Genomic DNA, 23,855 nt, shown 5'->3' with positions numbered 1-23,855 from the left:
ACCTCTGGAACCCAAAGTTATCAAGTTCAAGGTGTATGCCTTGAACTATGTCCTGTCTCCAGCCTACTCCAAAAGTGTCTGAATCTTCTTCAATTTGGGCTCTTTATGGTATCAAATAAAAGGAAAAGACAGATAGCAGGTGCACGCCAGCAAGAAAAACTTTGTGCTTTTTAGTGACCCCCAGATGTTACCCTTTCCAACCTCCCAAATTCACAGATTTACCCAAAATTCAACGTCCACCAAAAATATGGTTTATTGGACTAGATTAAATGATGTAATGCTTAGACATTGTATTTGTATTAACAATGCTCTTGCAGAGGAACATAAAATGATATTTTTGTCCTGTCTCTAATGAAATCTCAGAGCAGGTAATTAATGACAAAGGGCACTGGATACTTTCCAAGTCACACAGCTTTGACAGACTGACTATAAGAGATCTTCCATATCCAATAATTGCAATAGAATTTCAACTTTTTGCCTTGCTGAATTAATTCTGTGCTTTTGAGTTCTCTTGAAGCTATGAAGAATTATAAACTATTAGAGCTTGACAAAGTTGATCAGATTTGTAACAAAAATACAGAGACAATCATTAAAAATCAGTCCTTTGAAAGTTAGGCCACATTATTTTTGACTCATAGCATGGCTGGCAGCTGGAAGAACACTGGAAAAAAATCCATGAAGTGACATCAAACAGGTCAGATGAGTTTTCCTTTTTCTTTTCTTACCACTACATCTCTCCTCAGAGTACCATTGTGTCTATGCAGTGAATATTGCAAATTATATTTATTTTCTATTTTTTTTTTCTTCAATGCTTATTGGCATTGTCACTATCCAAATAATTTGGGTAATGTATTCAAATGTACCTCAACAATGCTGAATAAACTGCATTGACAGTGGCAGGGTTTTGTTTGTAAAGTTGTCCTGAATGAAATTCCAGATACCTCTGAAGACAATACCCACCTCACAGGTATATTTACAAAACACTGCACCAGTTTCATGGTACAGATGGATTATGGATGCATTGCAACAAGCAACCACATCACTAAAATTTTAGATAAAATCCTGACTGCCATTTCTGCCCTCTCCATTTAACACTGTGGGCAACAAAATCGTTGGGCAAACAACAGGTTCAGTGGATCTACAATCAACAGAGATAGAGCCAGACAATCAATACATTTCCATAATAAGTTATATGTATTAAAACCAAACCAAACCCCCAATGTGTCTGGATCCTGGATTTTTCTGTGCACACCAGATCCACCAAGTGATCGCATCTCTATCCTTGGAGAAACGTGGCATCTCTAACCTGAGGCATTCACAACCATGCACATACAAATGGTTTTATGCATATTCCACAAGAGACTTTTCACTCACAGGACAAAGTAACAGTACAACATATTGAACAGGCTGTTACACCCTACTTACTATCATCTTGTCAATAAAATCCATTATGCTAATTTACAATGAGTTTTTTAAAACATAAATGAACAATACTTGCATAAATGAATATCATTCATTTATCAATGTATTCTCCAGAGTTCTTTATTGATCACAGAAAGAGCTACAGCCTAGAACAATACCAAAACCAAATGAAATTCAGTCCTTCACTGTAAATGGGAAAAGACAAGAGCAAAATTAATTTCTGGCAGTACCACAAACCATGGACTGTCACAAACTTAGTGAGAGAACTGGGACGGATCAGAATTGAGCAGCTGAGACCAACCAGCCCTCTGGGAGTACCCCAGTATTTGGAAGCAATTGTAGCTGAGGTACAAAAGAACAGTTTCAATACCGTTGTTTATGAGGAGTAATCTGGCAGAGGACTGGTAAAAGCCAGCACTGAAGGATGCAAATATGTCACAAAATGTACTTCTGCTGGCTGAAGTAGCTAAATAAACATTTATCAGTTTATTTAACTGATAATCCAGTTATCCTAAGACAGGGTAATGAAGCAGGTTCACCCTCTCTTACAGGATCACAGGAGTAACTGGTGTGAGGCTTCATGAACTTCAGAGCTGTGCTCTGGCACCAGGCTGTGCTTCCAAGCTGAGCTCTAATGTAGAGATCTGCTGCAAAGCCTTTGCCTCATTCACATAAGGAAAATTTCCAAAGAAAGGTTTCAAATCTTCCAATTGTATCAAAAAAGGTTTTATTTTAATTTACTCTTCCCCTCCTCACTGTTCCCATTCAGATTACAGAAATGATCTCTTGCAGCAATGCACCTCAATCTTTACCAAAGAAGCAAATTAAAAACAAAACACGCAGAGTAGTAATAAAAAATCCAAATAAAAACTGAACTCTGAGAAATGCCAAGTGGACATCTGATTCTACATCAAAACCAAAACCCAGCTGCATGGGCTGTAAAGTTTCACCCTGCACTGAGAGGCACAAAGCTTTCAGAGAGATGTGTCCTACCAAAAGATGCACTGCACCCACCTAGCTCACTTCAGTCCAGGCAGAGTTCATGCACTGAATGAGGGCTGAGTTCTGGCTCAGTGTGGTGGCACCAGCTGCTAAAGCAGAAACCCAGGAGTCCTGTCAGACCTTCAGGAAACGCAGCAGAGGGGGCTGGGGGAAGACCTGGAAATATCAAAGATTTCTCCTGCACAAATTTCAGTTCAGTGAAGAGAAGGAGCCAGCTGACAGTGTGACACGCTCAAGCCAGCTTTGGCACTTGCATGACTGAAAATAATGGGGTGACTTGTCCCCAACTCAGCAGGAACCAGCTGTGAAGGTTTATTTGCACCAGTGACCACTTGGGCAACAGCTAAGGGTTTCTAATCCCAGGGAAAGCTCTCTTGCTAGCTGCAAAGCTACCCAAGTCCAGCTGTTATTAAACAGACACACAAGGTAATCATTATTTCCAGAAGAATTAACAGGATGCCAGGGGTGACACATGATAAATGACAGAGTAGAATTTTAAAATATAGAAATACATAACCAAGTAGGCTTAAAATTTGCATTGCCTTTTTTCAATTTAAACTCTGTCTAATGAAAGACAGTTTAACAGCATGAAGTGCAAGTTGTCTTACACTGGCTCAAAAAAAAAAAATCACTGAAACAATCAAACCCTGAACATTCTTTAATTAAATGGACAAGTCTCTTGGGAATGACATGGGCAGAGACCATACTTTTTGTAGACCAAACCTGAGCAGAGATTGGGTTTTGTTTCTTTTCTGTAAAAAGACAAAACAAGTATTTCAAGATAGAGCTGAAGTGATTTCAAAATAGCAATGACCCAGGTCATAATCAGAATTTTGTATATACAATTTGTATTAACTTAAAAAAATAAAGAAGTTCAAAATACCTCCAGAGAACATCCTAGGTTAGCAAAATGTCCTGTACAAAAGTAGGCCACATTTGTTGGTTTAAAAGAAGTCCACAGCAGTTGGTCTCTTCTTAGCTGACATAGTAAATGGTCTCTTCATTTGGGGCTCTTTTGCTGGGGTCACTGTGGGTGACTTCAGCACCCCATGACGAGGTTTCTGTTCAGGATTGAAAGCCACACGGGAGGGTCCTTCTGGGCTCACCAATATACTTTTGTCAGTCTTTTTGAATTCTGTTGAAAAACAAGCCCAAAAATTAAAAAGAAATGCAATCCCTGGAATAACTGGGCCTGTCAATCAACTGTGGAGTTTCCCAGCCCTAGAAAACTGAGTTAGATCCTCAAGCCCAGCAGGGCTCAGAAGCCTTGGCAGAGAAAAGAAATGGTGGTGAAGCACATCTCTCAGCAGAGCCCCTCTGTGGTATTTTTGGGGTCCCCAGGAGAAAGGAGGAATTGATGAATATGACTCTTATGTTCTTAGAAGGCTAATTTATTATTTTATGGTATTGTATTATATTATATTAAAGAATGCTATACTAAAGTTATACTAAAGAACAGAGAAAGGCTACAGACAGAAGGCTACAAAGAATGATAATGAAAACTCGTGACTGCCTCCTCACAGTCCAACACAGCTGGAGGTGATTGGTCATTAAGTCAAAACAATTCACATGAAACCAATCAAAACAACCACCTGTTAGATAAACAATCTCCAACCACATTCCAAGGCAGCAAAACACAGGAGAAGCAATCAGATAATTATTATTTTCATTTTTCTCTGATGCTTCTCAGCTTCCAAGGAGAAAAATCCTGAGCAAAGGGATTTTTCAGAAAATATGACAGTGACACCCCTTGGGGAACAGGGTCTGCTGCAATCCACTGTGAACCCTCAATGTAGTTCCACAGAGCACCAGAGACCCTGGGCCTTTTCCTCACACACAAGAGTTCCAGCTATCTTGGAAAACACCTCACTGGACTTTAAAAGATGCCAGTGGGTAAGCAGTGTCTCTATTCCGACTGCTGAACAGCTCCAGAGACTCTTGGCCATCCCTTCAGCCAGCACTTATATTTCATTTTGTTCAGCTGTGTTATATTAACATGAAGACATTTACCTAAATACACTGTTCTCAATTTGAACTTGACCTTTTGCACACTTCAGGGAGTTAAAAAGTAGCTAAATGAATTCATGGAATATAATTGTTAGCTATGGAGCAAGACATTTATTTAACAGGGAAAACACCACCTGCTTACAGAAGGGAAGTGACCTTTACCTACTCATGATCATTCATAAGCCACAAGCAGCCAAAATAAAAAGCAAACTTTGCTACTACAAAGTCTGATTTTATCAGCACGTCAGCATCTTTGCCTTGGGAAACAGAAGTGAGCAATGAAGACTGTGAAGTGCAGGTGCTTCCAGAGGAGCTCTGCACACAGGCAGCTCAGGAAGGGAAGTTCAGCACCCTGCTGCAGTTTGCCACCCATGAGGCTCCTTCTGCAGGTCACTAATGCAGCACCCTGGAATTGCTCAGGTCTAGCTGCAGGGCTCAATGTCCTAAACTGTGACGGTGTTCACAGGGGTCTTATGTTGCAGGAAGAGATGGAGATCTGACTCCATGTTTCAGAAGGCTTGATTTATTATTTTATGATATATATTACATTAAAACTATACTAAAAGAATAGAAGAAAAGGTTTCATCTCAGAAGGCCAGCTTAGCTAAGAATAGAAAGGAAAGAATGATAACAAAGGCAGCTGTCCTGGACTCTATGTCTGAGCCAGCTCACTGTGATTGGCCATTAATTATAAATATCCAAGATGGGCCAATCAAAGATCCACCTGTTGCATTCCACAGCAGCAGATAATCATCGTTTACATTTTGTTCCTGAGGCCTTTCAGCTTCTCAGGAGGAAAAAATCCTAAGGAAAGAATTTTCATGAAAAGATGTCTGTGACACTAAACTTTACCATCTTCTCTGGGAAGGAACTTGAGGAGGGTTTGTAAACTAAACACAAATATTGAGACAGGAACAGAACCATCCTGTTTTAGAGGTGTCCCACAGGTGTGTGAGTGTATATAACTTCCCCATTCCTCAGTTACCAGAGAGACTGTGGACACACACACACACATCAGACTCACCTGCAGTCATGTTTTTATTCAAGCCAAACGTGACTCTTTTGGAGCTGGGTGTCTGCAGTTTGTTCAGCTGTAAAGCAAAATAAAGACATGAAATAAAATAAGATATTTGAGGCAATGCTTAGAGTCCTTTCATTTGCACTCACTGATGTAAAACAGCCTACTTTCTTCCTTCATTTTGCTTAGAATTGCCCCACTCCTCTGGCACTGACTGCTGCTAAGACAGCACTGTTTTCCTAGCCAAAAGCAAACATATTCTATTTGTGCAGAAACCACATACTCTCCTTAATGTCATTATGTAAGTCAACAACAAACAAGAAGATATTTGTGTGTTAAACAGACTGGCCCCACTGCACTCAGGCCTCAAACTGCTAGGAGGACTTGAAAAGCTTTAAATGTTAAAAATGTCTAGAGAAGAGGGCAGAATTTTGAAGCCCTGCACTCTTGCCACTTTCCAAACAAGAAATGGAGCCTCAAAGTCCCTTTGCAAGACTGAAATCAGTTTGTTTTTGCTTTCTTGTGAAATGAGTAGATTCAAAACAGTGTGTGTTCAACAAGAAGGCTGAAAGCAGAGGGGGAGGGAAGAAGAGATTTCAGAGACATCTCTAACTCATTTTCTGAAACTCTGGAGCCATGTGGGACTCCAGCATCAGCATTTCCAGTTATATCTGCTCATGTTAGGAGACAGGGAGTGGAAAAAACATCACAAGTGATGAGGAGCTTGCTTGGGAAGACATTTGTTCCCAGAGTCAGGTACCCTTTGTGAGATCACCTCACCTGCATGGGTGTCCTGGGGGAAGAGATGGTGCTTCTGGCTTTCCTGAAGAACACTGCCTTTGGTACAGTTGATTTTTCAAATTTTACAAAATCACTTCCTGGTTTTGCTTTCTTTTTCTTTAATGGTGACAGAGCAGCAGTGCTTTCCTGTCAAGGAGGGAAAGGGAAAATGAACTTTGTACAAAGTTCTGTGTTAACTAATACCTAGTGCTGTGACCAGTGCTGACCACACACTCACATCAGTTAAATCACCATGTTTAGCTCCCAGAAGGTAATTTTGCAATTAGCATGACTGAAAGCAGAAGCTGAAGGCAAGCTGTGTGCAGAAATAGCAAATTCATTGCAAAACACAAAAGGAAGAATTTGTAATAGATCTGCCAAGCCCAGCAGAGTGCAAACAAACATGTTTTCTCCATGTGCATGACAATACTTTGCAATTGATCCTTCTGTCCTGCACACAAGTGATCAGTTTTTTTCCTTCACCATAAGCCACAACTCTTCTGTGGTACCCCTGGATGAATAAGATAAATAATGAACAACATCTTAGCTTTGAGCTAAGATGAAGACTTTGAAGAAAAAAACCAGAGTATGACATCTGACTACACTTTCAGAAATTCAGCTGTTGTGTAGTGCTACTGGTTTGCTGACTAAAATTCATACTCTTATGGTATTTAAAGCAATTCTTGTCTCCAGTAGAAGCCAATTCTTAGGACTTGCACTGGCAGGGCTTTCTAACCTGCTGCCTGTGGACTGTGGTGAGGGGAAGTTCAGTTATGCTTCTCATCAACCTACAGACATGGAATTCCAAAGGTATTCACTGACAAACTGTGGAAAATGCACAGCAGATATGGCCTCTTTTGATCTGAAAATCACTTCTGCTTCAAATAAAAGGAAAACCCACAAGACTTCTTGTTTTCTTAATTGTAGAGACAACTCTGAAATAATGCTGATCTTGTCTGGTTTTTTTCCCCTTCTCCTCCTCCTCTTTCCTCTGAATATTTGAAGCTAACTCTCTGGAGGTATGTGTTGTCCTTGAAATCAAGAATCAAAACATGCCCCTCATTTCTGGGCACAAGGCCAGGATTGCATAACTAAAGCAAGGAAAAAAACCAACATGTTATTTCTCAAGCAATGAAAACAAAATTAGCAAAGCTCAATTTCCTCCGCATTTGTACATTTTAAACTTTCCCCTGACCTCTTCTTTCTTTCATCAGTATTCTTCCTCTCCTCCTGACTCAACTTCCAAGTACCTTTCCTTGTCTCCATCCCTTTTAACACACACACTAACACAACTATGTGGACTGAGCAAGAAAAAGCAAATTCCATAATTTCTTTGGAATTCCACGTGAGGAGTGACCCAGTAGCCAAGCCCTGCCAGCCAACAGGCCAGTGCTAGGTTGTGGTGCTGCCTTTTCCTCAGTGCTAATTTGTGCCAAAAACTCACTCCCATGAAGTCTGCAGGAACTTCTTATCTTGAATCTATCACAGGTTTTGGAATCTATTGGTCACCTGCAGCAAACTCTCACAGAAAGAGATGAGGGTGTCATAATAATATTTTCTTACAAATTAAACTTTTATAGGCAAAGTAAAACCAGGTGTGAAACATGGAATATTGAGGTAGGAAACAAAGCCAATGGTTCCTACTTTGGGAGCCCCACAGTGAGAGAAATGCAGTTTGAATAGTGGGGAGAGAGAAACCTTTTGGCTCCTCCCTCTCAGCACTTCATCATCAAAAAACAGAAAATGTCAGTTATTTTATTATTATTTAAACAGAGTTTCAATATGAATTTTTTCTTCTGTGAAGGACTGAGTAGTTCTATCTCCATATACAAGGCTGTACTATTTAACTAATCCTACAGGTTTAAACATAAGTCAAACAGAAGTGAGCTCACATGCTCAAAACATGCAGCTTTAACTCTTTTTTGTACCCACAAACTCATCTATGCTTTATGAACTTTTTTTCCACCGAAGTGAGACTGTCAGCAAGAGTTCCAAGAATGAAACTAAACTCCTGAATGTGTTAGGGTGAATATGCACATGGGAAATGAGCAGTTAAAAAGAATTTCAGTAGCAGGAGAGGGAAGAACACCTGCACTCTCTTTCTTAGCCACTATCAAAACTATACAGTGCAAAATGCTTTCTGACTTTCAAATCATTGAGAAAAATCAACACTATTCTACCTATTACAAAGAAGAAAATGGGGGTGAAGGTAGAGAGGTCAAAAAAATTGGTTATTCCCAAACTGCAAGGCATACATTTTTGAAGAAGAAGACATCAGATCTTCCTAGTGAACAAGCACAGAGTTGTGTTTATAAACACTGGACCATTCATACATGTGATCACACAGCCATTAAAGGTCAGTGTCATATTCTCTATTCCAATGTTCCAGTGTCTATTCTCTTTCCCAAATCCTTTCCCCAGACAGTCCTATCAGTTTTTTTAAGATGGAGCAGTGAGCAAGCAGAAGAAGCCACTCCTGGAACTGCTGTGGGCAGTTTCACAAGGAGCTGATCCTAATCTTGTGTGCTGCTGCTGCTGCAGAAGGGATGTTCCATCTTCCCATTTCTCACCGTTTTGCCAAAATATGATGCCCTTGGTGAGCACGCTGTAAAGCTCAAAGAGAGACCCAATGCAAAATAATCATTAACCCAGAAACCAAAGGGGAAAAAAACCACAAAAGACAACCCATCTTGCCCCTAACATCCCATTTTTCAGCTAGACGGGTTCTTCCAGCTGAGTGGCTGGCACAGGATTGAGTGTCATTGTACAGGAGGGTGTGACACTGTAGCAGTGTGTGGATTTCTGGGGAACCAAGTTCTTTTCTGGTGACAATGCATGATGACATCAGCCAGCAGCCCATGCAGCCCCATGGACAGAAAGCCAAAGTCAGATCAGAAAATCAGCCTGGCAGTTCCTGAAGCAGGCAGAGAAAAAAATGAGATGTACATACCACCTTCCTGTTTTTCTTGCATACAGTCTCCAGAACTCCATTGGCTTCCACAGAGTTTAGCACCTCTTTCACTTTTCTCTTCTTTTTCAGAGTTGCTCCATTCTGACTGGAGGCTTTCATCCCTTCCAAACCAACTAACTTTGTCTTTCTCTTCAGTGTGACCTTTCTGGAGGGTGCAGATTCAGCCTCTGCCTTTCTTGGCAGGGTCCCCAGCAAATCCTTGCTGGGTTTCAGGTCAGTTTGCTGCACAGGGGGATCCCCATTTACCAGGACAGCCCCTGCTTTCTGCTTCTTTTTCACAGCCTTGGGAGGTAACAGAGTGACAGAAGGGCTGACATCCTCTGCTGCACTGGCAGTGGCTGGCCCATTCTGACATGCTGGTTTTGCAGGAACATTCTGCACTTTTGGATTCATTTTCTTCAGCTGACTCTTTTTACTCTGTTCTGTGTCAGTCAGGCTGTTCTGCACACAAATACTTTGATTTTCTCTGGTGTCAGTTGCTACATCTGTGGTCTCACTGGCCTCATTTACTAGCAATTTCTTTCTCTTCCTCTCCTTTTTATTTTCTGGCACCTTTTCCTGGCTAGAAGGATTGGATCCAGATGTTTCAGCTTTTCCCTCCTCACAATTTCCATCAGCTGTTTCAGAATCAGCACTTGTGCTGTCCCTCTTCTTCCTTTTTTTCCTCTTCCTCTGGGGAACTGATGGCACCTTCCCACTTGACAGGTCTTCTTTATCCTCTAAATCCATCCCAAAAAGAATGCCATTACACACATGTGAAACACAAAGGTACTCACAACAACTGAATTCTATTCTATTTTTGTTCTTCTATTTTAAAATAGGTGCACCATTTTCCTGTTATCAGCCTGCAGTTTTATTGTTACAGCTGCTGAGGACACTGCAGCCTGATGATGTCTGGCCTAATTAATATTTTACTAATTTTGCCTTATCACAGGTAAGATCTAAACCATTCCCTGTGGCAAGCCTATTTTTCATAGCAACATCCCTAAAAAGAGTTATTATTACCCACCTGTTAAGCCCATCAGAAGGCAACTCAGGGGTTAAGTATTTCAACATCCCCAAATTCTTATATTCTAACACTCATCCTGTTTTAAGACATGTTTCTGCTTTCTTACAGTAAATACAACCGCTCAAAAGAACAATACAAACAGCTGCTTTCAGTTCTATTTTTGACTGAAATTTTTGAGGCGATGCTTGCCTCAGAATTGGGAAGAGAAATCCTCCCACTTTCAACGAGAACTGAATTTCACATTTAACCTTCATCACAACAGGATACAAATCAGCACATCCTGAACAATAGTGTTGCCTTCCTCAGAACAGCTTTTATCTGACACTTTGCCAAACTGCACAAGTCACTGCAGATTGTCTCTCTCCCAAATATTGATCTTGCCTTACCTTTTACTTTTTCCAGCTCATTTTGCTGCCAAGGTTTTACAGCTTTTTTCTTTCGCTTTCGCCTACCAGGTTCTTCATCATCATCTTCATCTGTAGAAACTTCTTCAGGAATATCTTGGGGGAAGATTCCTGTTGAGGAAGGATAAGGTATCAGAAAACTGAGAGTCCTACTTCTATCATAAACAGCATAACTCTCACAGAAAGAAAAAACAACTCCTTTTCCCCCATCCAACCTTAAAGAAAAACATATGACCCACTCCTATTTGCTTAAGCAAAAATAATCATCTTTCATTTAAGGACAAAGTACAGGGTTGCTCAAATTGTGAAATTAATTTGGCCATCTCCAAAATACGTGTAATGTGTCTTAATGAGATTTTTAAAACCCACAAACCCCCCAATATAATATTCCTGAAATGCACATTAAAAAAAGAGGAGAAAAATAATTCCAATACACATTGTATGAGAACATTATATGTAATTTAATGGAAAATAAAGACAGTGACTACTGTCTCTGTCTGCTGCTCAGTCCTTACCTTCTGCTAAGTCCTGGAACCTGCAAGTGAGAGGGAGAAAAGAAAAACCAAAACATTGTTACTCATTCACTACCAACAATAACACCAGCAGAACAGCATCACTGCACTTACTATGGTTTTGTCAAAACAGGAACAACATATTTTTGCACAGGAAGTTACAAACTCCAGAAGAGATCTGCCTCAGTAACCCCCCTATTCAAACCAAATCACTGAAAATATTGAGAAAACAACAATTTAACACTTTTGCTGCATCTGTTCCTTGCACCACACCCAAGCTGATGCCACATCCTGCAGTTCAAACCCACACTGTGCAGATAAACCCCAGCTGGCTGCAGCTGGCTGGTACCAATGAGAATCAGCATGACAATGGTGTCTGGACAACAGAGGCTGGGCAGAAAGAAAACCAAAGTAGCTCAGGACAAGGTGTATTTCAGCAGAACTCACTTTTTGACCAGCTTGTACAGCCTCTTCCTGTTCAGGGAAGGTGTATTTTTCTTGCTGGCAAATTCGAAGATTTTGTCAGCAACAGCCTTGTAATCAAACTGTTGGAGGAAAGTACAACACAGCTGATCTTAGTTTATCCAGGCAAGATCACCCAGTGCAACTCGTGTTACAAATATATCAAGTATTAAGTTCAATAGGTAACTTGTAAAGATACACATCTTGAAACAGACACCTCCTTTAAACCCAAATGTTTTCCTCTGTTGAAATTTACGCCCCCTTCACACACTGACTTGCACAGATGGCTGCTTCATTAACAGAACAGCTGAACTTGCTGTCACGTTCTCAAACATTCCTAACCTGATTTCTTACTCAAGAGAGAAGCCAACCCACTTCAAAACTCCCATAAATATTTAGCCAAATATCAGATTTAAAGTGTGCCATGTCCTAATTCTTACTTAAAAGCCACAGATACATCAAGTGTATCCACCTGCAAGTGTGTTCGATGGGAGGATGTGTCAGAATCACTACACTGCACTGGCCCTGGGTTTAGAAAACCCAAATTGTAACATATTACCCTCTCTCCTAGGTATCCCATCATCCATGTTCAATGAAAATTAGGCTCATTGCTTCCCCACCCTCACTGACTTGGCTTTTAGCATACACATTTTTTAACTCTTGAAATGGGAAGGAAGGAGCAGAAAACAGAAGGTATGGGAGAGAGGAAAGAGGAATTTAGACATGGATTTATTTTACTACCACTGATAGAACACACATTACATAAATACCACCTTACAATAAATCAGGAGATTGAAATTTTCTAACATGCTTATCCATTAACACCCTTTACTTTTTCATCTCTTGAAAGGGATGGGGAAAAAAGAGAGCAGATATATCAGTAACAGAGCAAAAGAGCCACAAACCTGAAGAACAGCCCCGATCCCATCATCAGCATTTTCATTAATATCCTCTGTGTTTTCAGCATTCTGTGCTGATTTTCTTGACAGAGATCTGTCTGCTATTATAGAAAAAAGACTGAATATTAATATTTTGTCTGAGATAAGCAACTCCAAAAGAACAAGCTTTACTAAGCACATCTGAAGGGAGGACAGGAAAACACAATTACCCTTACAACACCCTGAACATGTGTTTGATTGGTTCAGAGCAGAAATGTATTTTCAGGAAATAGGTTTCCTGAAACCTGTTTCCTAGCAACTCTTACCAGGGCAATTTAGAGTTTCCTCCTTACCTTTGGTTTTAAGCATCTCTTCATCTTCCTCTTTGCCTTCTTCAGAAACATTCTCCTCATCGCTGTTGGTACCCAGCTCTTTCATCAGGTCCTCGATGGCGAAGGGGGACTGGTCCACGATCATCTCAAAGACACCGGTGGCCACAGCGTGGAGCACACGCCGACTGTCAGAGAGCAGGGTGAGCCCAAAGGCAGGCCATAAACACCCTCCCTCCCAGGTTAAAATAGTGGGGATTTGAGGGAAAATGGATGAGAAAGAATGTGGAAGAACACCATGCTCTTGAGGTGATGAAAGTCAACCTGTTACTCCCTAAGCAGAAATCCTTCAATCCAAGCAGTGTCCTGCTAGTGTGCTCCTCTTAAATTTCACTCTTTATATGGTGACCTATATTACACTACAAAGAAGCAGCTCAGCTGCTCTATGCATTAAAAAAAATTAAAATAACTGGACAAATTAACCAACAAAGGTTGATATAGCTCTTATAAATCCATGGAGACTACAGCTTTGATAAACACAAGTTATCTTCATATGACTGTGCACATTACTGGCAAAATACCCTTATTTCTCTACATTCTGAAATTATGATTCTTTGATCCATATATTACCATATTCAGAGTTTCTTAATTCTTAAAAAATATTTATCCTATCATCAAACTTACTCCTTTGATTTGGCAGCAATTTTGCAGAAAGGTTCGATGAACTTGAGATTCTGGTCTGCTGTGAGCTGTTTGATTGGAAAGAAAATAAATGTGAGTACAGGAAATACTGTATGTGTACACTGAAATTCCTTGAATATTGGTGTTTGTACAGGAATTGGTGTTGGGGGATCTTCTTTAACAGTCTTTCAGCATATTATCCAATTCCAACTGGCAGAGGTATCCAGGACCTTTTTGTTACCACTAACTTCCAGAAGTATTATCAAAACACTGACTGCCTTGCAGACTTTATTCTGCTGAGTACAGAAATACAACAAAGCTTCTTACTTTAGATAAGGAACCATGAGGCAGAGAAAGCCTAAATAATTTTGTGAACTTTCCCAAAGGTCTGTAGCAGACAAGAATAGGATTTGGATTTCTCTTAACTGGGCTGCTTGCACCAAAACCCTCTCAGCTACAGTAGAGCTAAAGACAAAGACTCTTCCCTTCAAAATCCAATTTATGAGCATCATCTATCATTTCATATAGTCTGGGGGGACTCACTCCCCTCTCCAGGCTCCCAGTGAGTGGCTTAGCTACAGCTGTGTGACTGTGGAGCTGCAGAAATGATTTGGGCTCCAATTCTCTGGTGCACACTTCATCTCTCTCTTGATCCACAACCCAGAACCTCAAAACCTGCAGGCAGGATTGGTTAGAATACTGACTGCAAGGAATAGGGATGGAAAAGTGCTGACAGCTTTGTCCATTGCAAGGAGAAGTATCAGAGGCAAGGGGAGGGAACTGAGGAGGAGCCTGGGATGAACATGGGCAGCAGGAAGGGTGGAGGGACAGAAGGGATGCTCCTTGGCTTTGCGGCTGCAAAACTCTGCCCCACTGGAGCAGCAGCCAAAATTAGGGGCCATCAGTTAACTGCCACAGCAACACACAGCAGAGCAAGACAGATGTCACCAGCAAAACAAACATCTGGATGGGGGGGGTGAACTGCACAATGCACAGACAACAATAAGCAAATATTAGACAACTGTGAAAGCTCACTTTCCTCCTCTATTTAGGTGCTACACAACGAGCCCAGAGCAGGCTTTATGTCAGCCTTTGCAAAAGCAAAGGCTGGAAAACATGCTCACACAAGGGAAATTACATTGAGTCCCCTCTGAAACAAAGAAATGAGAAAAGTCTAACTATTTTATTACTGTTTTTCCAACCTCAATTTGGAGCAGCATAGCAGTACTCAGGAACTTGGGAGAAACTACCACATTCCCACTGTCAAAGACATGAACAAAAGCATAACTTGTAGTAAGTCACTTTCTTCATGCTTACTCAGTGTTGTTATATATAAAACCATTAAAAATTAAATAACCTAAAAATTACATTTCCCCTAAGATGCTTCATGCCAGAGTTAACATCAATAACGAACAAAATTATGAAGTATTTTCTAACCTCCTTTGCACCAACTTTAGCCAATTCATCCAGATAGATATCAATGAAATGGAACTTTATCCCAGTGGGAGAATTGCTGTCTGGCTCCATAACTTCCTTCATTAATAGCTGCAGCAATGGTTCAACTAGACTGAAAAAAAAATAAAGAGGAAAAACCCCAAGACATTAATATTCAATTGCTGATGTCTTATTTGCCTTGAAAACAAACTCCACTTCTTTATAGTTATGGACAGCTACCCAATTTGAATTTTTTCCCTTCTTTTTTTACCCTGAGGCCTATCATTGCTATCTTTCAGGAAAATGAAGTTTTGTATATTCCAAGCTTTGTCCCTTGGTGTTCTTTAGGACTTGCTGCAATTTTGCCCAGAACAAACATTTCCAGTCTCAAAGAGAATTCAAAACACTGAAAAACCATAATCATTCTTTCAGTTTTACTTTAAAACACATTTCTTCAAAAGCATTTAAAAAGACAAGAGGGAAGAAAGTCATGCTAGGCAGCTTCTTGGCTCCACTCAGGAGGGAAAGGCAGTTCTTGAGCTCCCTCACTCTGCAAAGAAAGGAATCATGATCCTCTCTTCCCACACTGCCTCCTCCCAGTGAGAGATGGAGGCCAAAGCCATTAGAAACCTTATCAGAAATCAGTTTGGGTGGCCATGTGTGTAGGAAGAAGGGCTTCTATCAAACCTCCTCCCACACCTTCTGCTCCTGTCAAGGAACATTTTCATCTCTTCAACCTGAGGGCATTTACCCAGTGCAAAATTAGGGTGGAGCAGCAGGGATGGGGTGTCCTTTAGTTGTGCATTCCTCTCTGTTTCCACAAAAACATGCCTGTGTGCATCCCACATTTCAGATAGTGAAAGAGAGAAAGGATAGCCTTAACACTGGGTTATTTTCAATTAAGATTTAAATCTCTTCATCAATTTAAAGATAACAAGCTTAAAAGTGCTCTAGACAAAGCAAATTACTGCAATTATTTGCCTTTTAATAGAATATGGAAGAAATACAACTAAAACCACTGATGTTTAAAACAAACAGGAGGCTAGTTTACAATTAAGGGGTTCTGTCTTATCAGAAGTCACCATGATTAACCACAATAAAATAAATACTTTTTAAAAAAAGTCAGAGCCAAACAGAAAATCATTAACAAAAAAAATTCCTTTTCTGTATTTTCTGGGATTCAGGTTCCCTGTCTAGTCTCTCTGTAGCTGATAATTCATTGACAGCTCTTATGGCTACATCAGAAAATGAAATACATTAAATACTGTATTTAATTTCATGACATGTAACTCATTACTATGTTACTAAACAAAGTGATATGAAGAACAAATAAGCCTTAAGATTAAGACTGCATGACAGTGGCATCTATGGAAAAGAAGAATCTATTAAATGAAAATATATTTGAATACAGGTATATTGGGTGACTGGTTTATGATGCAACAATGTTCAGAAATCTGCTTACCCCTCATCCCATTCATTTCTTTTCAGCACTTCAAAGGATTGCCTCAAAATCAGACGCATCAGCTGCAAAGCACAAACTCTGTTAAACATGTTGTTTATAAAATCAGGTAAAAAGGAGCCACTGTGGCTGTGATATGAACAGATTTCTTGGTCACCTCTCTAGCACAAAGTGGAAGCTGCCTCACATGAATGTTTTGACAGATTGTCTATCATGTAATGCAACAGAAGGGGGCTGTGAAGCAAAAAGGACAACAAACTATTTTCATGTACTAGGCACAAAAAATTCATTATCATTTCTATACAGCTTCCTCTTGATTCACATCCCTGATTTCTTCATTAAGTACTGCCTTAATCTAAGAAAAGGCACAGCTTAAACTGGACACAATATGGGTCAGATGATAACAATAATAATTAATTTACTTGAAAATTGCTCTAAGAGACAGTCATATGTAAAACAGCCACATTCAACTGGCTCAAAACCCTTCACTTACTGAAATAACTTCTATCTGCTAATATTAGGAAAGAAAAATCACCAATGAATGTGTCTGGAATTAACTTCTTTCAAAGAAGATAATGGGATTTTGCTCTTTACAAACGTATGCTTTTTAAGATTCTAGTTCCTGTTTAAATATTCTGTTTCCTATAGAAGTAATTCTGACTACTGAATGTGCTACAGTGGATACTTCACTGGTGGAAAGTTTGGGTTCTAGTGCAGTCATAAAAGTGTCTTTAAACAGTCTGATCTAAACTGATGTTGATAGTGTCCTTTGAGACAGTATTTATATTCCAGTATAGAAATCAATGAGAAAAATCACTGTGTTAGAAGGGAAAGCACTTGAGCACAACATAAACTGTGCTGGTTTTAGGTTCATGCAGTGGTGAGTGCAAACCCTTAAAATAAACATCTCCTGCAATGAGTCAAGAAGATGATACCTTATGTTCTCTTACAATACACACCAATGCATGTGCAGACAGAGCTGCCTTCCAGCACACCAGCACCACACATTTTCTAGGAGAAAACACCACCCAGAGAGGTATAATTACCTCTTATTAATTACCTCTTATTAATTACCCCAGCAGAGAGGTATAATTACCATGTAGTACTTGTCCAGCCGCAGATTGTCAATCCCGTTCCACTCCCGGTTCATCGTCTGCCAGAATGTCTGGATGAACAGGTGTCCTGCAAGGGAGCAAGGAGAAACACCTGCATGCCTGCCACAGAGGGCTGCTCTGCTGATCTGAAAGGGTCTCAAGAAAGGGATGCACTTCCCTAGGATTCCCCTAGTAACAGGGACAGAGCTGTGGGAAAACAGGCTTGACACTGCTACAATAATCAATTAAACTTGAGAACAACACAAGAAAAGGCATACAGATACTTTTAAAAGCAAGTTTAATTACAGGAACAGATTTGTACTTATTTTGTGTTATAAACACACAATTTTGAGCAAAATGTCTGTTCTGCACCCATTTCTACCCAACATATCTGTTCTGCACCTATTTCTACCCAAGCGCTTTTGGCACTGACTGAGTGCTCCATTTCATAAGCATTCTGAATACCAGTAGCTTAACAGCTCATGAAACAAGGCTGGTTTTGAGCAGGAAATACACAGAACAGTCCATGCAGAACGGAGAAGTAAGGGGACAAGTTTGTTTTGCTACCTGTCCTCAAAAATCTCACTGTAACCCACTTAAGACACAACTCTTCTCCTGCAACAGCCAGAAAAAACTTGCAGCTGCTGCCTCTCTTAATGGAATGACACTGACCAGTTGGACAAAAAGGAAAGAAAAAGCCACCAAAATAGCCCCTCTGTCTGCCTGTCTTTATTCTGGCACTGTGATAGTGGAATCACCAAAGAGGGGAGCACCCTACAAAGCATTAGGTAATTCAATAGTACTTACGAGTCTCTGTATTCTGAAACACGTGGATAAGCTGGGAGATATTGGCTGCAAGTTCCTCCTAAAAGTAAATAAATATAGTGAGTGTAGCATGTTTTAGAGTTTGGTCTTCTCATTAAACATATGACCAGCAAACAGCAAGAAGTGTGAATTTCATGAAACAGCTCTCAGAATGAAAAACATTCACTCAACAGCTGCTTTAGTATTGCAGTTATCCTTGCACTGGGACTAGCTCAGCTGGAAGAGAAGTTTCAGGGGTATCAAAACCTGTTCATTTCACCAGATCAAACCATCTTTCTGACAGCAGACAAAATTTAATTAGGAGGAGAAGAACTCCATGTATTTGAATTAATAAATGATGCAAAACTTACAGGGCACTGCTCTCATACAGGTCTCTGTGGAGGGGTGTGAGCTATGTGTGAGATAAACCTTGTTCATGCAGACAAGTGATCTGAAAACTGAGGTTACTAAGAGCTGCTACTCCAAAACCAGTATATTTGGAAAGCAGGGAGACAAACTAGTAGAAATTGACAAAAATATCCAGTAGGGACAAATTTGGTAGTAGAGGAAGTGCTACCGAACTAAGAAAGGAAAAGGAAGTGGGGAACTCACACTAAAATCAGCACAAATGTTGTAGCTGCAGTTAAGGGCAACCTGCTGTTACTGTTTTAGTTACACAAAGTCAACATTCCATGAGGCATCTATTTTAGCTCTCCTTTTGAAAGGTAAACAGCTACACCTGCCCTTCAGAAGGTGACTCCAAATATGATCTGTTCATCTTCAGATCACTGAGTTACAGTCACCTCTTCTCCTGCACATGCCACAGATGGGTGGCAGGGGAAGGGAAAAAAAAGATTATTTTCTCCATTCTAAATTATTAAATGTCACTAGAGTGTATTTTGGAGGGCCCCCTCAAGCAAATACAAAGCTAGTTACTGTACCTGAAGCAGAGGTTTGTCCTGCATCCACATACAATAGAAAAGGCCTTTCCATATTTTCAGCAGTTCTTCCTGACTGAAGCCACCTACAGTACAGAACAAGTCTGAAGTAACAGAAAAAAAACATACATTTCCACCAAAATATTTTCATGCAGTTCCCTCTGCTCCCTGCTTTCTTCTTGATTTTAGTTATTTTCTCTGGGTTGCTACTTTAAGCACATTAATTGGAAGGCAATTTGGCATAGAACAGTGATAGAAACTGTAAGCTTCTACCTTGTACTGAAACAACAAAGATTTCAAAGCAATCACAGGTAAGATAAATACCAAGATTATTTTGATAAATGCCTCTGGCATATTTTTAACACTAAGTCTGAAGGAAATTTTTTAATGAGAATAACAGAAATAGTTTTACAAGAAACATGATTTTTTTTGTTGTTGTTTTTAACAAAAGTCTCACACTCTACCAATAGTTTTACTCCTTACTAGGGGTTTGTTTTGATAAAATTAACTTATAGCAATCAACACATTTATTTCTACAATAAACTTTACAGTCAAAGAGCTTGAGCAACTATAATGACAGTTTTTTGGTACAGGCAGTCTTGGGATGTGCTAACACCTGAATTTTAACAGCAAAAAATATTTTCACATTCCAAAAGTAAAGTACTACATGGAAAGCCACTAATACCTGCTCAAGAACTGGATTTTTCATTACATCAGGTCAATAAATTTATGTGAAGTAAAATTATAACAGTACATTGTTACAAGGCAGTTACAATGACCTACTACAGCTATTTTCAAACTATGGCCTATTAAATATTCCCAAGCAATCTCATGAAAAATCACTTTGAAAAGGGCATCATCTTCAGTAAGCTCAAATTTGATCCAAAAAGATCACTGTCTCAGGGGTCTGCCAGTCAAAAAGCCTGAGACACAGTGCAAGATCTAAATTGTGCACCCTCCCCTTGGACCAAGCCATTTGAAAGCAAAATTCCCTCAGACAAAAACATCTGCAAACACACTAGTCCTGCTTGCTTGTAAAGAAAGGAAGTGAGGAAATATGCAAAATGCTATGTAAGAAACAATGTGTCCAGTAATATTAAGCATTATTTATAAATTTCACTCACATTTGACAGTACTGCTATGATAAAACATGAAACAAATTGATTAACTGATTTAATATTCATTGAAATATTAAAATTAATAACATTTCTTAAGGAAATTGTATGTGACATACTGAGTGGTAAGAAGCAGTTTTAACCTCACAGGCAGCATTAACCCAACAGAGGCATCACACAGAGGCATCACCTACTACCTGTAAATGTGGCTCAGGAGTTTACAGAATAGAATCACAGAATTATTCAGGTTGGAAAAGACCTCTCAGATAATCACTGCAAGGCCAGCAATAAACCATGTCCCCAAGTGCCACATCTACACATCTTTTAAATCCCTCCAGGGACATTAACTCTACCACTGCCCAGGACAGTTTGTTCCTGTGCTCTGAGGAAGGAAAACACAGACTTCCATGAGGTTTTTTTACTTTTCATACACACAGGGCATTTTAAAGTGTCCTAGGCAGTCCTGTGTCCATTTGACATAAGACTCAGACCAAAAATTAGAGCAATTTTCTTATCCTAATGCCTCAAAAGCATAGTTTCAAGACTGTGTTTTCTGTTCTTCAGCTTTATGTGCTGTCCCCAGCCACAGCTGGGAAATAATAACCACTAAAGTAAGGTTATTTTAAAATCTGAATGCATTTTATTAGCAACCACAGAACCTGAATGTATTTTATTAGCAACCACAGTGCCCAGAATTGAAGGCTTTCTACACCTTAAACCTATCGTGAGAAAGATTCTGGCTTTAGGGCTTGAATTGTAACTGTCCCTGTGCACAGTAACTCTGTTCTGTGTATTGAGGGAGCTGGCATTAATGTTACAATCACTAAGAACTACTTTACTTGCCAGCATTTCTTTCTGGGAGTTGGGCTGCTTTGACACTGCTATCATTGCATTTGTTACAATTTTTCCTATTCTAGATAATTGCAATGGACCAGATCCACACAGGGACATTTCAGTGGAAATTATGGAAATGCTTTACAGATCCAGGCCCAAGTAAGCACAGCCCTGTCAGACAGGAAACCCCCCCAGCAATCTGCCCTCTTTTGCTAGAAGTTATTTCTGTTTACTATTCTTTCATCCATTCATTTGGTAGTTCAGTGGCTTCTACAGAGTTTAACTTGCTGAAAATTAAGAAGCTCCCTCAGCCTTAGCACAGACCACACAGAGCAGCCCTGTCTATATAATAAACACCTGACAGCCCTGAACATCAGGTGAACTCCAGCACTTCTGCCAAAACTCAGCACATTCCCAACTCCTCAGGTCAGGGCACCTTACCTGGCTTGCCTGATGTGTGAATCCCTCTCAGAACATGGGATGAGTATATATATAAAGATAACCTTTATATATATAATTGCAAGTGCTAATTAATAAACAACTTTTAAAAATCCCTCTCTCCTGAACATGCTTTTTCTCCAAGCCCAAAGAAGTTAATCTTTGTATCAATACTACCAGTTTGGATAGTGCCTAACAGCAAGCACATCTGAGAGTTCTGGAAATTAGTCACCCATGTTTCCTACTCATTTGCATTCCATGGTGGGCTGTTTTTAACATGCAAAAGGTTCACAGCCCAACTGAGCAATTTCCTTGTGATGGTTTCATGATGTTTTAAAGCAGTGCCTGAACCTGCAGCTTTTTCCCTCATTTATGGGCACCCCTGTCCTTCCTGTGGCTGTTTCCACAAACTGTAAGGAATCTGCACTTTGCAGTGAGATCACAGAGCACCACTGAACACACAGCCCCCCTTGGAAAGTCTCCAGAGCTAAAAAATAGAAAGTACCTGGGAGGTACATGATGTACACCATCCTAGTCCCCAGGCAATCCTTAAATCTATGTTAACTGCCAAGAATGGGATAATGCCTGTTTGGCTCCCTGGCCTGACCCTGTAAGGCTGTTCTAGGTGTCCTTCCCTCTGTCAGAAGTGGCAAATGGGTCAAACACTACTTGGAAAGGCAAGAAGCAACATTCACTCTACAGTCTTTTCAAGGAATTCAGGGAGCTCCAACTAGCACTCCAGCTGCAGTTCCGCTCTTGGGGTCAGCTTTAGGCTGGCTCCCCAAAGCCATATATATATATACACATATATACACACACATACATATATATATAAAATACTAATATATAAAATATAGATGTAATATGCAATAATTTAAATGTATGGTAATACAAAAATGTAGAAAGCAGCTTATAAAAGATATGTTTTATATAAGAGAAACATAATATATAGATTATACATTACATTAGATGTATTATATGTAATACGAGGTATAGGAATAACACACATGCATGTGGAAACTGTGCACATGAGGCACTTTCAGGGAGCTTCAGACTGGCCTTGCCAGCTTCAAACTGACTCCAGGGACATCACTGAACTCTTAGTTCTAAGTGTCAACATACAGCTCCAAGTAGAATTTTTGGAAAAACGCAGGAAAAAAACCTTTGGATACCATTAAGTGGAGATAACAGGTAACCCAAATGGGTTACACAGAGTCAGCTGCAATTACACACGTGCTGAAAAATAACTTCGCTTTCCTCTATTCCCTCCGATCCTCCTGAACATCAGTCATGGAAACACAGAAGGTGAAACTTTCACCTCACAGGAACAACAGAAGGTGAAACTTTATGCTGTATACACCGGGATGTTTCCAGCCTGGGTCACTTCAGTGCATTTCCTTGGGAATGAGAGCACAGGAGCCATCCCGCTCCCATCCCGGATTTGTTAATAACTAATTATAGGCCATAATTTGTTAATGGCCTCTCTCGAGCGAGACCCTCCCTCGGTCCAAGCTGATCCTTGCCGAGCCCCCCCGGTGGCCGCAGACCCTTCCCGAGCGAGGATCCCCGAGTGCCTCGGCTCCGGGCGCTGGGGCTGCGGCAGCACCGGGGCAACACGTGCGTGTACATGGGGAAATGCATGGGTAAAACAACAAAAAAAACTAAAAGTAAAAGCAAAAATTAGTAAAGAGCAAAAAAGCAAGTAAAGAAAAAAATTAAAAAAAATTTAAAAGCCCGAAGAGGAAGCCCCGAGGAGGCGTGCCGGGCTTAGGGCGCACACGTGGTGCTTCCTTCCGTCCCCACGCCGTCCGGACGGGGCCGGGGCCGGGGCCGCCGCTGCCCCCGCCAAACACCGGCACCTGTCCCTGTTCCCGTCCCTGTCCCTGTCCCCAGCCCGGTTCCTGTCCGCCCCCCAGGCAGCCCCGGTCCGTACCGCCGGGCCGCTGGGTCCGCACGCCGATGTAGCCCCGCAGCTTCTTGAGGGCGCGGTCTCGGATGCGCTTCTCGTTGGCGGCCAAGCGCTGAGCGAACTGCACCTCGGGCGGCTGCACGGCCACGGGAGCCATGGCCCGGCCTGGCCCCGCTCCTGTCCCGACCCTGTCCCGGTCCTACCCCGCTCCCAGCCCGGCCTGGCCTGCCCGCACCGCGCCGGGCTGCGCCTGATGCCGTCAGCGACGCCGGGCTCTGCCGTCACCGCGGGGAGGCGGAGCGCAGGGATGGGCGCGGGACATCGCCGGGTTCGGGGCTCATCGGCACCACCGGGG

General features: G+C 40.9%; 1 protein-coding gene across 2 annotated transcripts; it reads right to left on the bottom strand.

Moving 5' to 3' along the window:
- Positions 1–215: 215 nt before the first annotated feature.
- On the bottom strand, positions 216–23,753 carry RRP1B (ribosomal RNA processing 1B). Of its 2 annotated transcripts, none has more exons than XM_064706089.1 (16): positions 23,525–23,753; positions 19,208–19,308; positions 18,270–18,327; positions 17,465–17,550; positions 16,372–16,433; positions 14,913–15,042; positions 13,479–13,543; positions 12,819–12,982; positions 12,493–12,587; positions 11,573–11,670; positions 11,129–11,148; positions 10,596–10,724; positions 9,180–9,919; positions 6,230–6,376; positions 5,456–5,522; positions 216–3,559 (listed from the first exon to the last, which is right to left on the bottom strand). In XM_064706089.1, exons 1-16 carry the CDS (start codon positions 23,655–23,657, stop codon positions 3,369–3,371), a joined length of 2,286 nt encoding a protein of 761 aa, XP_064562159.1. In that variant the 5' UTR covers positions 23,658–23,753; the 3' UTR covers positions 216–3,368. The 2 variants fall into 2 exon arrangements, with proteins under 2 accessions (XP_064562159.1, XP_064562168.1); XM_064706098.1 differs by having other exon boundaries at positions 19,208–19,290.
- Positions 23,754–23,855: the final 102 nt, after the last annotated feature.

Source organism: Zonotrichia leucophrys, chromosome 1 (genome assembly GCF_028769735.1).
Source record: "Zonotrichia leucophrys gambelii isolate GWCS_2022_RI chromosome 1, RI_Zleu_2.0, whole genome shotgun sequence".
NCBI classification, from domain to species: Eukaryota; Metazoa; Chordata; class Aves; order Passeriformes; family Passerellidae; genus Zonotrichia; species Zonotrichia leucophrys.
The sequence above is the reverse complement of the archived record's forward strand: the minus strand, read 5'-3'. Positions and strand labels throughout refer to the sequence as shown.